Raw genomic sequence first — 16699 nt, 5'->3', positions numbered from 1 at the left:
CTCAAACTTTCTGGGTTCATTGTACCCTTATTTTTCACAGAGCCCTGAGTCTGCAAGATATACCCAGCAATTGTGTTTATCAAGCAGTTAGGTTCAAATTACTTAATACACGTTTGAAAAAAATAACACACATCAATTGAAAGAAAAAAATATTTCTATTTTATTTTTAAATATGTATGATTACTTACTAATGGGTTGTGTGTCCCTGCTGGGGACTACATAGATTCTCAAACCTTGGAATCAGATTGGACTCCATTTCCTGTGTCCTGCATTGATTTCCACACCACGTTTGCTTTTTATCACAGCAGGTACTGAAAACTCAGTTCACAAAGACAGGATGTATTTGAAAGGAGTATTGCTTGATCCAGTGCTGAAACCATCAGCCACCTGGAGTGAGTAGTTGTGAGTGGTTGTATGAGTAGCATCTGACAGATGTTAGCTATCACTGGGTTTCCCTCCAAAACTTAAAACGTTTTGCGGTACCCCTGTGAGTTCACTGTGGTACCTCAAGGTGCCTCGACACACAGTTTGGGAACTGCAGATTTACACTAACCTAATTTACAGAAGGCCTCTGTTCAAACCAGGATGCCGGAGTTAGATCACCATGGGGGTCATGCCATTCTCTCTCCCTTTGTTCAGTCCTCACATCCCTGGGAAGCCAGGTTAGCATCAGAATGTGCTTGGCAGGTGGGCAGTCAGAGCAAGGGGGTGGACTCTGGACTCTGGTCGGCCAGTCCGTCTGGACCCTTGTGATGCTTGGGATTGTGGCTGCTTCCCCCGAGGAACCCTCTCTGGGGCTTGGCCTGCTCCCAGCATCAGAGACACAGGTGTCATCCATTTAACAAGCACTCATGGCTCTTTCTGGGTGCCAGACTCTGTTCTAAGAGCTTTACAAATACGAGGTCATTAAATCCTCCCTATAGTCCCGTGGAATAGGCCTAATATCATTCCCATTTTACAGATGAGAAAGCTGAGGCACAAGGAAGTTAAATAGACCCTTCCCAAGGTTCCCAGAGCTAGGAAGTGGTGGAGCTGGGATTTGAACCCAAGTGGCCCATACTCTCTACGGACCTGCTTGAAGGATGCTTTTCCCCTAAGGGGATGAGAGAAACCTGGCTTCAGAGCCCACTGTGCTGCTTTCTGACTCACTGTTGGGAAGTGAGGCGCTAAACCTTTCCTTCCGCTGTGAAATGGGCGCAGTAGACTCCCCGTCAGGGCCATTGAAAGAATTACAGTAGATTATGCTTGTAAAGTACCAGGCTCAGGGTAGCAGCACAGGAGGGGCCCTTCTCTCTCTGATCTCTGCGTCCCGGGCTCGCCTCCCCTCCCGTGTACACAGTCTGGCAGGCAGCAGGGGGCAGCACTGGGCCGCTGAAGAACCTTCTCTCCTGGACCTGGAGGCGCTCGCCATTCAACGCAAGGATTCTGGATTTTAGGGCCGGACCATCTGTTTCTTGTCTATTTAGGCAGAACATTTTGGGGAAAGGGGGGTTGCTAAACAAGAACAAAATCACAGCCTGGTGGGATGAATCGAAAAGAGAGTGAAGAAGCAAATTCAGAAGTACCTTTCTGTAAGATCACAGCCTGCCTTGTGTGCTCTCAGGGGAACAGCATCCTCTAAAGACCCAGGGCTGTGCTCACCAATGCTGCTTGATTTGAGCTGTTATCCTAAGATATTTCTGAAGTGAAAAAGGGTGCTTCCTGATGCATGAGCCTCCCATCCCACCCCACCCCACCCCCACTACTGGATTGTCCCTTGGAAAATATTCAAGAACCCATTGCTGCTAGAGGTTTACTTGGTATCTCTCCGAGGAGGAGCTGCTTTAAAAATATTCCCTCACTTCAACTGAGGGGAAAAAATGTCCTTCACGCATCCTACGTCTTTTTTTCTTTTCTTTTCTTTTCTTTTGGCCATGAAGCTTGCAGGATCTCAGTTCCCTGACCAGGGATTGAACCCGGGCCACGGCAGTGAAAGCGCCGAATCCTAACCACTAGACCACCAGGGAAGTCTCCCTACCTCCTTCTTTGGTTTTGGGAATGGGATCCTACCAGGTTTCTTTGGGGGAGAATTCTGTCCTGTTCAAATGGAAAGCCACAATTCAGCGTTTTGGTGACCCGTGTCCTGTCCTAAAGTAACCAGATGGAGGGACCACCTTGGCACGTGGCTTCTCTGCAGTGGCGTCTGCCCATCCGAGCTGCCAGAACGGATGGCTGGCCTGTCTGGGCCTGGTGGGGCTCTTGTGGGCAGCTGAGCTTGAGGGATGCCCTTCCTTTTGTGTCATAACTTGCACAAGGGCAGGACACCCAGGGCCTGGAGTCTCCAGCTGTCCCATGATGCTGGCTGGTCCACACTCCCACACCCTCCACTGCCCCCATGTGGGGGAGGGGTAACAGAACACTCTCCACACAAGCTTTTTTTTTTTTTTATTTTTGGCTGAGTTGGGTCTTCATTGTTGTGCGCGGGCTTTCTCTAGTTGTGGCGAGTGGGGGCTACTCTTCGTTGCGGTGCGCGAGCTTCTCATTGCGGTGGCTTCTCTTGTTGCAGAGCACGGGCTCTAGGCACACGAGCTTCAGTAGTTGCAGCATGTGAGCTCAGTAGTTGTTGCACACGGGCCCTAGAGCACACGGGCTTCAGTAGTTGCAGCACATGGGCTCAGTAGTTGCGGCGTGCGGGCTGTAGAGCACAGGCTCAGTAGTTGTGGCGTACAAGCTTAGTTGCTCTGCGGCATGTGGGATCTTCCCGGACCAGAGATCGAACCCTTGTTGCCAGCACTGTCAGGCAGATTCTTAACCACTGCGTCACCAGTGGTTAAGTCCCAACACAAGCTTTAAAGCTCACTGGTTGTTTCTTTCCAATGATACTAAAAGCTTGGTCCTTTGACCTATTCAGTTTTAATTATCATTTTCATTGTTCAATCTGTAGGGGGTGGAGCAGTGATTATTACATTGAATGGGGGGGTATTTAATTTGCATGAAAAGAGGCATGTTATCATGGGGGCGCTGCTGGGGGTCAGGGTGATGGCTAGGACTATGGAAGGGGCGTCAGAAGAGTAGTTGCAGCACGCCTGGCAAGAGAATTGTGTTCTATCTCTGTGCCCCTTTCTTTTGGGACAGGCTGAGTAGTTAGTTTACTTGCTGAGGCATCTTTAGAGTGCCAGTGGCTGACCAGTGGCTCCCCTCAGCCTGCAGCCTGGACAGAAGGATAGAGCTGGCTTCATGATTTTGTCCTGAAGCAGAAAGCCCTTCAGTCTACCTCAGGTACAGCTCTTGCCTTGGACACCCCCTGTCCACACCCGTGCCCCTGTGTCTTTCTCAGCATCACTTCCTACTTTGTTTCCCCCATCTACCGAAGAAGACCGAAGCCAAGACCAGCTCTGCTCCCTAACTCTGCCCAGCTAAGGCCTAATTCCTCCTAATTCTAGCCCATACTTGAAAGAGCACCACGTTCTAGACTTTTCCAAAAACACCCCACCTTTCTCAATTTTCTCTGGTCGGTTATCTCAATCTAAGTTGTGACAAACCAGAGCCAGTGTTTTAACAAAGTGGATTCTGCTGCTCTCCAGATTCCTATCAACAGGAATAACTGGGAGACCGGAGGTCATCTGCTGGGTACAGGAGCAGCTCTTTTGAGGCCCTTGAGCTTCTAGATGGTTCCATATCAGAGTAGGATTTCACTGAGGGTGAATTCAGCCCCATTCCTGTGATAGAAACCATCCTCTTTTCATCCTGTCCTTCATTAAACAGCATTCCTTGTAAGCCATCTTTAAGTGGTTGCTTTGGGGTTCTGGGTCCTTGTCTGTAAATGAGGAAGACGTGGCTCCTTCGCCAGGTATCTAAAAAACAGTTAAGGTGTCTATAGTTTCCTCTACAAGTCAGTGAGCTCCAGGAAGGCCTGGATTGTTGACTCTGTACTTCGATGCTGAGTCCCCATCCCTGAGAAGGCTTCTTGGCACATAGAAGGAACTCAATAAGTATGGACTGAGTGGATGAATATTTGAGCAGTTCCATGATGACATCACTGGGAGATTTCAGGCTGAGTTAGTCTACCCTGCGAACAGACCAGAACTATCCTCCACTGAGCTCAGCTTCCCTCTGGTTGAATCCATTTCCTACCTTGTTCCTCGTGTGCCCACATGGGCCTGTTAGTACCCACACTCCAGGCTGTCTGCTTAAGTTGAACTGACCCATGTATTGATTGTCCCCACAGGCAGCCAGCTTCCTAAGAAAAAGCCACTTCTTCCCTCTTATGTTTTATTCCCAGGGCCTTGTGAGCTATCAGTGCTCAAGTTGAAATTTAGTTAAATACGGACAGCCTGTGAGTTTTTAGTTTGGGCTCAGTGCTTTTCCAGAATGACCAAAAGGTTTGTGCAAAATTCCAGATACTATATCCATCAGATACATTACTTAATCACGTACCTAGTCCCACCTTCTCAAGTCCTACAGAAGAGCTTGAGGCCTGAACAGCTGTTACAACAACAGAGAGCAATTCCAAAAATGTGGGGGCGGGGGGGGGACTGCCAAACTGAAATTAATAAAATGTTTAATTAAATGTGCTCAGGGCATACCATTATGTCAGCTTTGTTGTTTGCTAAATTTAATGCCTGTAAACATTTCATTACATGTGAGAATAATTTGTGGCTTCAACTTTTCTCACTTCACAAGACTCCCTGAGTTTGCACAATGAGCGCTGAGACATCTTCGCCAACCGTAAATTAATTGAATTACATAAAGCCAAATAAATGCGAAAGCAAAATTATATCCTTCCCAAAACGTTTATGGAAGAAAAAATATTTCATGATAGAAATGGACGTATTTTAATAGGTTTAGTATGATATGGGGTGGAGTCCTCTAAAAGTAACTGTACTTGGAGCCCACAAATTTTTCAAAGCAACCTGTTGAAACTATAGAATTCCTGCATGACAGTGCTTCCATAGAGTTTCCAAAACTTAGAAATACTAGCTTTCCCCTCTAGGATTTTTAGACGCATTCCTCTCATGTCATTTGTCTAATCAGACCTCTCATCTGATCAATGTAAAACAGTTTTCTTGAGCTTTGGCAATTTTGCTCAATAAATGGCTTCGGCTTTTAATCTAATCTTGCTTTCATCTTCTTCTTTCAGGAATCCTGTTCACGATGCTGGTGTTTGGACCAGCCTGTGGATTTATCCTGGGCTCTTTCTGTACCAAAATCTATGTGGACGCAGTCTTCATTGACACAAGTAAGGAATTTATCTCAATTTCCAAGCGCCGCCCACAAGCCCTTCCTCCACCATAAAGGAGCCCCAGCCTCTGGGTTCTAAAACCTTCCTACTAGCAGCAGCCCTAATGCATCCACTTCTCTAGCTGGTGGCCCCCTTGAGATTAGAGGAAAGATTGGGTCATGAATTTGGTACAGAGGGTCTGGCTTGAAGCATGTGCTCTGCTCGTGTCTACCTAGAGACTGAATAACCCCCTAAGGTTGATTTCACTCCTCAAATCTGAATTTTCCTCATCTGTAAACTCAGGGTAACAAAACTTATATCTGCCTTGAAGGGCTTTTGTAAGATAAATGAGGGAACAGATGTGGACATGCCTGGCATACACACATACTCATTGAATGTTGGTCCATGAACCCGCATGAGGACCCTATTTCTTAAACTAAAAGTTGGAGCACGTGTTCAAGTGCAAATGTACACGTGGGGTCAAGGAGACAGAATATTTGAAAATTGTTTCTGTAAGACACTGCCGTGGTGGGCTTTCTAAGGAAATATACCATACCTCAAGCCCATTTTAAGCGGCATGTCTTGTGTTCTTGGCAGGAAGAGCAAGTGTATGTCAGCCTGCTCTGGGCCCCCCCATCCCTAGCATACCTGGATTGAACAGCGTGCTAGTTGAGATGTGCTAGGCTATGCAGTAGTAACAGACAATTCCCAAATCAAAGTGATTTTATGCAGCCAAAGTTTATTTCTCAGCCATACTGCATATCCAGTGCAGGTTGGTGGTGTTTGGGGGGTGGAGGGTGAGACTTGCCTACTGTCGTCCCTCCAGGACCCAGGCTCACAGAAGTTTCATCTGACTCCTGCCTGCCCAGTCGCCGAGGCAGGAAACCAGCTCCTGTTCAGAAATGACACACATTGTTTCTATTTACATTTCAATGACCACAGCAAGCCACCTGGTGTATTAATCTGTGGCTTCGTGACAAATGACCCCAAACTTCGTGACTTTAAACAATAGGTATTTTCTCACAGTTTATTTCTCTGGGTCTGGAACCCAGGAGCAGCTTAGCTGGATGGTTCTGACTCAGGGTCCCTCGTGAGGCTGCAGTCAAGGTGTTGAGCTGGTATCAAATCATCTGAAAGCCCACCTGGAGGGGCTGCACTTCCAAACTCACCCCACGGCTGTTGGCAGTCCTTGACAGGTGGGCTGTCAGGCCGGCTCCCACGGATCTCTGTACAGGGCTAACCTCGGCATGGCCTCCCTGGAGCAAACAACCCAAGAGAGGGTAAGAGCACCTGAGACAAAGCCGCAGTCTTTTATAACCTAGTCTCACAAGTGACACCTCATCGCTTCTGCTGCGTTTTGTGTGTTAGAAGCAAGCCACTTGTTTCCGTACACTTGGAAGAAGGGATCATTTCACAAGGACGTGAATTCCAGGGGTGGGGATCGTTGGAGGCCGTCTCGGGCACTGCCCACTGTATGTGGTCACGACTCAACTGCGTGCCCGAAAGAGGGCGCTGTGTTCCTGTGCAGCTTAGCGAGTTGAGAAGCCATGTTTCCTTTCTCTCTGAAAACAGTGCAGGAAGCCTTTCCGGCTTCTTTGTCTCATCCCGATCTATTCCCAGGATCAATAAGAACTCTCAGTCGCCTGGTGTTCAATTCATCATCTCTTGACAGGGCTAAATTTACTAATTCACCCCAAAGACATAATCTGGTTTTAAATCCAATCAAGTCACTCTGTGATTCACTCCATTAATCCCAGTGATATATTTACTTGTAGCTAATGATGTTACAGATTTCCAAACGCGGGAGAAAAATCAAATGCAGCCTTATTTGTTTGTTCGTTTTAAAGTGCTGGGTCTGTTCAGGAGGGGATTGAATGCCGCTGTTTTGTAGCCCTTGGTTGGCCCTTTGAACCCTATTCCTAGCGGGTGGGATGACTGGTGGCCTGGTCAGAGAAACAACCCATGGTGACACAGTCAGCTGCCATCTTGCTTCTACGGACAGAAAGCCGGCTTCCGCCACTGCACCAAAGGCAGTACAGGACAGGAGTAGCAAAGGAGGGGAGGAAAGGGGGCACCCTCCCAGTGCATGGGGAAGGCTGCCTGCGGGGAGAAGGCAAGTGTCCAGGCAGCCTATCCTGCCCTCAGTGTATTAGCAGGGCCCCCTTGAATCAAAGCTTGTGGAATACCAGAATCCCTGAGCCAGAAAGAACCTCAGACATCATTCTCTTCCAACTCTTGCATTATGTAGATAAGGAAACTGATACCTAGAGAGGTAAAGGGATGTACCCAATCCAAGGGGTGTATCTATATAAAACCCAGGTCTCGGAGCAAGCATGTGGAGACACCCCTCGCCAAGATTCCTCTTGGGAATTAAATAGCATCTTTTTCTCAGTGACTAGAATGGCCAAGAGGTAGACAGGTGGCTGGAGGGGGCTTAGCCCATCCACTCGCAGCCCCCTCTGTATGCCATTCCCTTGCTCAGACCATCCCCTCAGTCTGGAGCACCGTCCCCAGCCATTCTCCTCAACATCTGTCCTCACCTTTCAAGGCCCAGGTGAGTGTCATCTACGGTTCTAGACTCATTGGCAGTTTGAAGCCTCCCATACCGGAGACAGATGGGCGCGTTTCCGTTCCGTCTGGGCACCCTGCTGATGGCCGCCTTTCCCCAAAATGAGTTAATAGCGGACTTCCTATCTGATGAGTCTCGAAGGACTGAAGGATGTGTTGTGAGTCACCCTCGTGGTTTGCATCCCTTCTGAAGGCCCCCGGAGGGCTGGTGCCACCCTTTACCAGCAGAGGGCAGAAAAACATAATTTATTCTATTCAGGAGCCAGTCACAGAATTCCATAGTTGCCAGCAGTTTTCTAATCTTGTGACTGAAACTTGTCATTCTGTCTACGAGTGGATTGGGGCTGTATTTCGAGGAGTCGGTTCTCAGTTCTTTCAGGATGACCCTTCCCTGTCTTTTCCTCACCGACTAAGACAGAGCCCCTCTTTCGGGCTGTCCAGCCTATGGGAATGTGCCCTTAAGCATGAATGTACGGGGCCACGCACACAGCCATATGTTTCTGAAATTCCAGCTGCGAGTTGGGCAGGGGACTGGGAAAAGCAGTGGCCTGGGAATTGTGCGAGGTGGGCAAGGCAGGTCCCTGGGAGGCCCTTGTTATGGGGTAGTTGGAGGAGGGCATGTGCCTTTCACCAGGCAGCCTAGCAGCGGCTGAGGAAACAGGGTGAAGGCGGAGACCGGTGAGGGAGTCTGGTTGGAATCTGTGTGTCAGTGAGGCTGGGGCTGCAGGGGAGGTGGTTGGTTGTAGGAGCAGGCCAGCTATGGGGCTGCAAGACCCCACGGGCAGCTCCCCAGGAGGGCTGCCCTGGCGGCACTCAGACACAGGGATTCTGCTGCTGCCGCCTTTCATCCGTGTCTGAGCCCTCTGTGGCTCCTTCGGCCCCTCTTCTTAAGGAGGACAGGTGCCTCCTCTGACAGCCTGGGGAAGGAATGATGGTGCCTGCAGAATTTCTTTTCTAGAATATCTTTGTAAAGCTGAGACCAGTCAAGAGCAGGACGTAGGAAGAAGAAGGGCCTGGTAGCAGAGTAGACCCCTGAGCACTGGACTGACCAAGCTTCACAGTGTGGGGTTAACAAACTGATGACAATGGCAGCCGTGAATTGACCCCTTTTTAAATACATTGAATGCCTCTTTGGAACCTCACAGATGATGTGTCCTCCGGCAGTGATTATGAGTTCTGAGTTCAAACATCAGACCAGACCTCCATTCACATCCCAACCACACCCCTAACGAGCTGTGTGGTCCTGGGGCCATTTCTCCTCATGCGTCTATGTGTGGATGACATGATCATGTTAATCATACAAAGCAGTTAATACAGTGCCTGGGGAATAGTAAACACACAGTAAAATTAGGTGTAATGAGGAACAGAGAGGTTAACTCACTGCACAGCCCAGGCCTATCTGACCCCAACTGGGCAGCTCACTTCCCTGAAACCTCTCCAGGAGTTTAGCCAGAAGCCTGCCCCCTTCCACGGACAGAGGCCTGGCTGAGATGCCCTGACTGCCAACACTTCCGTACAGACTGGCCCTAAGGCACACCAGCCCGCTCTGCTACAGCTGCACAGCGTTTGCAGCTGCAGCAAGATACGTCCATCCACTGGCTTCACAGAAAAGGTCGACAAGCAGAGAGCATCCAGCTCTGCCACCCTGGGGCTGGCTGCCACCGCCAGATTCCTTCACGTTGGACTAATTAGTCCAGTGGCTGGGATTCTGAACCATCCATGCTGTCCTCCATCCCCACCCCCTCCCTGTCTCCAGTTTCTAATTAGGTCTGGAACTTAATGATACTCTTGGACTTCTTGAGTCTCATAGCAAAAGTTTTACAAAGTAGGTTAGAAAAATAGGTAAATGGACTGAGGAAAACGAAGCAAAACTGCTCAGAGAGCCATAGTATCGCTCACGCATCAGTATGGCCTGGGACTTAGTCAGTGTTCCCAATTTGCTTTGATCTCTTCTTCTCGCAGTCTTGGGTATCCTCATGGGTGGCTTGGTTGGTTAGTTTTAAACTGGTTTAACCCCGTTCCTGGGGATTTCTTTCGTTTGAACCAACAATGGTAGTGGTCCTTGGAAATGGAGGGAAATCTCAACGAAGCCCGTATGTTTATATGACCTTCAACAGAGGGAACGAACAGCTGTCAAAACTTGCTCAACTCACCCAAGGAAACTATGAAGCCCTCCAAATGTTGGATTCCAAGAATGCAAGAGTCAGAACAATAGGTTTTATAGAGCAGAAATCTTAACAAGCCTACAGACACATATGCAAAGGTAGACCCACCCTGTGCCGGCCTCATGGTGACCCAGGGGGGTGGCTCTCCCTGCTCCCCTCTGCTCCCTTCCCAGCATTTTTCCTCAGTGCCTGGAATGACCAAGGGGCAGGCAAGTGGCTGGAGGGAGCTTACCCAGGACACTCACAGAGTCCCCTGAGGATGCCAGGCCTTTGCTCGACTGTTCCCACAGCCCAAGATACTGTCTCCACCCTGTCCTTCTCAACATCTTTCCTTATCCACGGTTCTACCTTCATTGGCAACTTGATGCATTCTAAGTAAATGAGACAGATTGGTGCTCTTCAGTTGTGTTCTGGGCATCTTCCTGACAGCAGCCTTCGCCAAAAGGCTGAAACTGCAGTCATTTTTTAAGATCAAGACACTAACTAGAACCAGATAGAAAGAGAAGTAGAGAGATTTTCATGCCTGGCCCCCTACCTGGACCTAAAAGAATACCATTGCTATTCTAAGCCTGCCCGGGACCACTTTTCTTAAAGGGTATGATTTTCATTTTTATTTTTTTGCGGTACGCGGGCCTCTCACCGTTGTGGCCTCTCCCATTGCGGAGCACAGACTCCGGACACGCAGGCTTAGCGGCCGTGGCTCACGGGCCCAGCCACTCCGCGGCATGTGGGATCTTCCCGGACCGAGGCACGAACTCGTGTCCCCTGCATCGGCAGGCGGACTCTCAACCACTGCGCCAGCAGGGAAGCCCAAAGGGTATGATTTTTTATTTCCTAAGCCTTTTGTACTAGTCAGGGTAGGCTGAGTTATGCTGCAGTAACAAACACCCCCAAAATGTCAGTGACTTGGAAATACTAAAGGTTTATTTGCTGCGTGTGTTATATACCTGATGCAGGTCAGCAGGCACATTTTGTTCATTGTAGCTTCTCAGGCATCATCTTAGGGAGAATTCCACATGCTTCGTAATCAGGCAGGAAAAAAGAGCATGGGGAATCATGCACCAGCTCATACACATCTCCACACGGAAGAGACATGTGTCTCCTCTTTCGCATTTCATTGGCAAAATTCTGTGGTGCGTGGCCACACCTAACTCCACAGTAAGGGAGGTGAAACCCTCCTCGTTCTCAGAGGAGGAGACCCAAATGCAGACATGGGTAATGTCTAGCAGACATGCTTTGCCAGGCCACGTAGAGAACTCCCCTTCAGCACAGGTAATGCTAGAACAATATCTGCTGAGCGATGACAGTTGCCAGGCAGGGGATGGGGGGTGGGGGTGGATATTCCTCTTAAATGGCCAAGATGCCTCCTGAAAATACTATTCATTGTAGAGATGGGTAGAGAAAAGAAGTGCCTCAGAAAAGACATTTCTCAGGCTGGTGTCAAGCATTTGTTGTCTTCCCAAGAGCCACCAAAATTGGGCTGAAGCTCCACTCATGAGGCTGACCAGTCCTGAGGGCAGCACACTCCAAAGCTGAGTGGTTTCTTCTTAGCCTGTTATTTCTCTCCCTGCCGCCGTCCTCTGGATAATTGAAATGGAGAGGAAAAAAATCAATACTTCCCAGAATAGTCAACTGTGATTTTCCTGGCTCTGCAGATCCCTGCCCTCCGCGCATCTCCCTCCAGACCCGTCCCCCGCCCCTTCCCCAGCGGCAGGTGTGCTCTGAGGCTGACACAGACCGGGTACCCTCCCCTGTCTTAGGGATCGCGAGTGCGTGTCGGCTTTCCACCCACAGGCACAGGCCTACAGGGAGCGAGTTGCCAAATTCACATAAACATCCACCTCCCGCAGCGCAGCCCCTCTCGCGGGGATGTTTTCTCACACATAGAACAGTCACTGACTTCCTATCTAAAATATGACTTTCTACGTGCGACTGATTCTGTTCTGCCAAACAACTGCCAGGATTTCTCTCTCCCTACTGGCTCACATCTGCCAGATTTATGGGGCCCAAAGACAAAGGAGGGAAATACTGTAGCTCCCTTTTCCCGTCTTTTGTTTTCATTCATTGCTTGGCAGTAGGTGAGGAAAAACAGTAAGCGAAGAGATATGGGAACACATGTATATGTATAACTGATTCACTTTATTATAAAGCAGAAAGGAACACACCATTGTAAAGCAATTATACTCCAATAAAGATGTTAAAAAAAAAAAAAAACAGTAAGCGATTGGTGCAAACAGTCTTGCTTAGCTACCCAAGGTGGTGTGACTTCCTTTTCTCTTCTCTTGTTTGCACGAAGATGCTTTCCAGATCACCCTGTGTTTTCCCATGCCATACTCCTTTTAAAAAAAAGTCTGTACCTTAAAACTCCCATTTATATAAATATATCCCTAAAAGTGAAACATTAAGAGCTCCCATAGATAAGAGCCGACTCTGTGTCAGGTGACGCTTTTTCATTACCTCTCATCCTGGAAACCACTGTCCATGAGTATCATCTGTATTTCACAAATGCTGAAACTAAGGGTCAGGGAGGGTGAGTCACTTGCCCGGCATCACATGCTTGTAAGTAACAACGCTGGGATTCAGCCCCAAGCCCACTAGAGTGTACACTCTATAGAGTATATACTCCTCTCCGGCATGATGCCGCACAAAAGCAACTGGCCCATTCAGGTGCCCTGGTTATTGCTGTTGGGCTCGTGTCAGGGTCTCCAGGACAGAGACTACCGATGTTGCAAAGGCCAACTTACCAACTGTCAGAAGAGCTGGTGGTCTTACCCATTGCACAAAGCACAGGAATTATCCACTGAGGGCCCTCCAGGGAGCCCAAAACAAAGACCTGCCGGTCAAGAGGGAGAGAGTGTAGCCCTTGGCGACCGGATGCCTGTGTTCCAGTCTTCAGCTCCGTGGATGTAGGCAAGGCACCCAGCCTTTCTAAGCCTCGATTTCTCCATCTATATGAAATAGGGACAGTAAAAGGCCCTGCCTTGTAGGGTTGCGGGGAGGGTTGATTGGAACAGTTAAGAATGCACTCCACATGGTGCCCTGCGCAGAGTAAGCCCTCAGTCAATGACGGCTGGTGTTTTCATTACTGTTAGCTGAAGAGTCTTCAGGGAGAGCACTTTACAGATGGGGGAGTGCTCATCTGGTGACTATGGTCATTTCTCTTGCCAAGCCCATCCATCCATCTGGTCCAGGCCTGCAGCCCTATTAGTTCTTAGCTCATATGCTGTGGTCCAGACCTCCAAGAATTTCCTTCCATGCTCCAGGTATATGGAATCATCATCAAAGAGACATCTCTAAGCAGCTCATGCAGGAGCGCCCTGCTCCGAAAGGCAGTTGTAGAGAGAGGGAAAAACATCTCCCAAGGGGTAAGCGGTAGCTTACATCTTCTTGACTTCAGCTGGCAGATCAAAGTAGTCACAGACAAGAGAGCCAAACCACATGCCTGTTGCCTTAAAGCATGGACCTTGCCTGCAGAGCTTTCTAAAAGAGGACTGGCCCCCCAGACCACAGGCCACAACCCATCCCCTAGCAGCTTGGAAACACGACCCTCAGCATAAATATGAAGCTAACATCATTGAAGTGCTTAAGCCCTCATCCTGAACACTTTGTGTCTGGTGGTGCTCATTTGATCTTCCTCACTCGATAAGGGTAAGTACCATCATAACATCAGTGTTATACACATCAGTCAGCTGAGGCATGAAGAGTTCAAAATTGCTGGCCTGAGGTCGCACAGCGAGAAGCGGGCAGGATTTCAGTCCAGGTATCCTGGCTCTTGATTTCCATTCTGCGCCACCCCGTGTGATCTGTGAACTGATTTAAGACGGGGGTGGGGTGTGGAATGGGATCTCAGGTTAGCTGCTTCGTAGGGGGTGCGAGTGAATATACATGGAAAACTATACCCTTGAGCGATAAATATTTCTGTTTCCCTGTGTGTTTGTTAGCAGACCTTCGCAGCTCTGCCAAGACAGTCAATTCCAGCCTAAATTCAGAGGGTGTCTGGCTTCTGTTTTTGTTTAGACTGGTGCAAGCACAGGGTAGACAAGAAGATGAAGGAGGGAAAGCCATCAGCCTTCAGCTTGAGGAAAACCAGAAGCACGGCTCTGAAGCCCTAGGCTGCTTTGCCCATGGACCAGTCTTCCCCACCCCAGGCCATTTCCAGAGCCCTCGGCCTACCTGTAGAACTGATTGCAAACCTCCACCAAATGCCAGGCCCCACCAGGTCCCCTCCCGCTAACCGTGCTTTTTCCGATTGCAGGTAACCTGGACATCACCCCGGACGACCCCCGCTGGATCGGAGCCTGGTGGGGTGGGTTTCTGCTCTGCGGTGCCTTACTCTTCTTTTCTTCCGTCTGGATGTTTGGGTTTCCACAGTCTCTGCCCCCGCACTCAGACTCCGCCCTGGAGAGCGAACAGGCCATGCTCCCCGAAAGAGAATACGAGAGACCCAAGCCCAGCAATGGGGTCCTGAGGCACCCCCTGGAGCCGGACAGCAGTGCCTCCTGCTTCCAGCAGCTGAGAGGTAAGGGCGCCTCATTGGCAGGTGGCACTCAGGACCGGATGCTGGGGGACCTGAGATAGAATCACATTGGTTTTGCATGATTTGCCTTCCCTGGCCCTGTGCTTAACTGATCCCTGAGAAGTAAATGCACTTCATAAAGCAAACACAAAGTTACTACCCTTTAGCGAAGGGGCAGCAGACGAACCACCCCCCCACCCCAGGCCGAGAGCCCAGTGGCTAACATAGCACCTGATGTACGCTACACATAAATGTGCGTAGAAGGAAGAAAGGGAGCGAGGAAAGGAGGGAGCTGGACGTTTCATGGCCCTCCTTTGAACTCTTTCAGGCCACTTACAAGCGCATTGAAGCAGCGTAAGACTTTGAAGTTGGCTCCCTTTGCCTGATGCAGGCGTTCTGGAAAAGCCACATCCAAAGAGCATTTCCTTAGATTCACTCTGTCCTTCCATCCCCTCCACTAGAGATGAGAGCTGTGTTCCTCTGGAAAGAAAGGTTAACTCAGTCTTGAGAGCAGAGTCCCACTTTAGAATGCAGCAGAGCGCTCATCACCATTTTTAGAGGAAACAAGTGCATCTTTTCTGACAAAATGGCGAGACACGAACAGCGATGCAGAATGAGGATGAGGAACCCCGTCAACAGCCCCTGGTTATTTCCACATTTGCTACAGTCTCTTAAGAGGTGAGGATGACGACCGGACAGCCTCAAAGCTGCTCGGTGTCTATCCTGGCCCCCTCCCCACTGAGAGGTATGCACGGTGCTCCCTAATTCAAGGACCTCTTCCTGCTGGGTCCCCTGAAGGACTTGCTGGATTTTGGAAGTGGGCAGGAGCAAGGCTGAGGTGTTACTTCTCAAGGAGGCTGGGGTGGGAAACAGGTGGACCGTTACCTCTGCAGGAACCGAGCACACAGCCAGGTCCACTTTCAGCAGCTGCCGCCTCAGGCTTTGCGGTGCTCGATTTAGAGATTTGATGAGAGTCTCTTTACTGAGCTCTGTCTAATGAGGTGCACTTTCTATGGAGATGCTTGAGAACCAGGGAGAGAACCTCGGGTGACCTCGCACTCAGATCCCCGCTCTGCCCTTCACCGGCTCTGCGATCATTAACTTCTCCGCGCTTCTCTCCACAAGTATAAAGTTGTAACACCGTTCCTCGGTGACACCGTGGTCGTGAGAATTCCCTTGGAAGATTGTCAGTTAATACCACCTGTTAGCCAGCGAGGAATTCAAAGAACTTGTGCTAATTCCCAGAAGAGACTAATTTAAGAACCTAACGTCATGTTTGACTCCATGTTCCGGGATGGCTTCTACCAAAGTCGTCATGTGGAATTGTAGATGATCTCTAAGAGCGAGAATGCTCTGTTAGATGAGAAGGCCCCGTGCTTTGTGTCCTCTGAGGTTGCCCTGGTCTGGAACCTCAGGAGTATGTGCTTCTTAAAATGGGCTCCCCAAATGGGCCCCCTTCAGGAGCCCCCAGGTGGCTGGAGGGTGATGCCTGCTGACCCTCTGATAGCACAGCTGGCCACACAGTGTCCCAGGAACCAGATCCACGGCAATAGATGGGGCTGGCTTGAGAGCGGGCCTTGCAGAGGGCACCTTGGACCTGGGTGGTGGCAGCCTTTCCAGGTTTTTCCTCTTCCCAGGATGATGGCCCTGTTTTCCTAAGCCTCTGATGGTAAGAGTTATACCTGTAATCGCTCATCTTTCATCTCTGGGGATACACAGGTGAAAATGATACACTTGTGCCATCAGAGAACTCGCTGTCCAATGTAGCGACAGGCCAGCAAGTCAGAAAGGCGGCCTAATGTGATGAGAACTGCAGCACCAGGCAGCACCATAGGTCATGGAAATACAGTCAACAGGCAGCGAAAGCCCACCTCTTGGGTCCAGTGCAGAGCTGAGCTGAGTCTTGAGGGATGCCATGGTTTCAGAATTCTCGGGCTCTGATTCAATTACTGGTTAACCCATTTGTTAATTCAGTCAGCATTTACTGAGATCCCGCCAGGCTCCAGGGACACAGCGGTCACCAAGACAGCTTGGATTCTGGAGCAAGTGTAGTAGCAGGGGAGGCACGCAGTGGGCAAAGTCGAACCAGTGACAAGATGAGTGCTGGACTTGCTGGGTCTGAGCTGACAAGTACACAGTTGGGTAGATGGGTCTGAGGCTCACTAGATCAGAGCCATCACAAGTTATGGCCTGTGTGTACCTGGGCTCCACTTGGATAGTTAATGATTTTTAGTTTAGAATTAGCAATTC

At 49.6% G+C, this 16699-nt stretch overlaps 1 protein-coding gene across 2 annotated transcripts in view; it reads left to right on the top strand.

The window, feature by feature from the left end:
- Positions 1-16699, top strand: part of SLCO3A1 (solute carrier organic anion transporter family member 3A1) — a gene marked incomplete at its 5' end in the record, with an annotated part of 313818 nt that overhangs the window by 239296 nt on the left and 57823 nt on the right. For both annotated transcript variants that reach the window (XM_082649311.1, XM_082649310.1), the window contains 2 exons: positions 5120-5218; positions 14189-14452. In XM_082649311.1, the coding sequence (XP_082505437.1) occupies positions 5120-5218; positions 14189-14452 (363 nt within the window). The remainder of the gene's footprint in view (positions 1-5119; positions 5219-14188; positions 14453-16699) is intronic.

Source organism: Grampus griseus (assembly GCF_964374135.1).
Source record: "Grampus griseus genome assembly, chromosome: 2".
In the NCBI taxonomy this organism is placed as follows: Eukaryota; Metazoa; Chordata; class Mammalia; order Artiodactyla; family Delphinidae; genus Grampus; species Grampus griseus.
The sequence above is the reverse complement of the archived record's forward strand: the minus strand, read 5'-3'. Positions and strand labels throughout refer to the sequence as shown.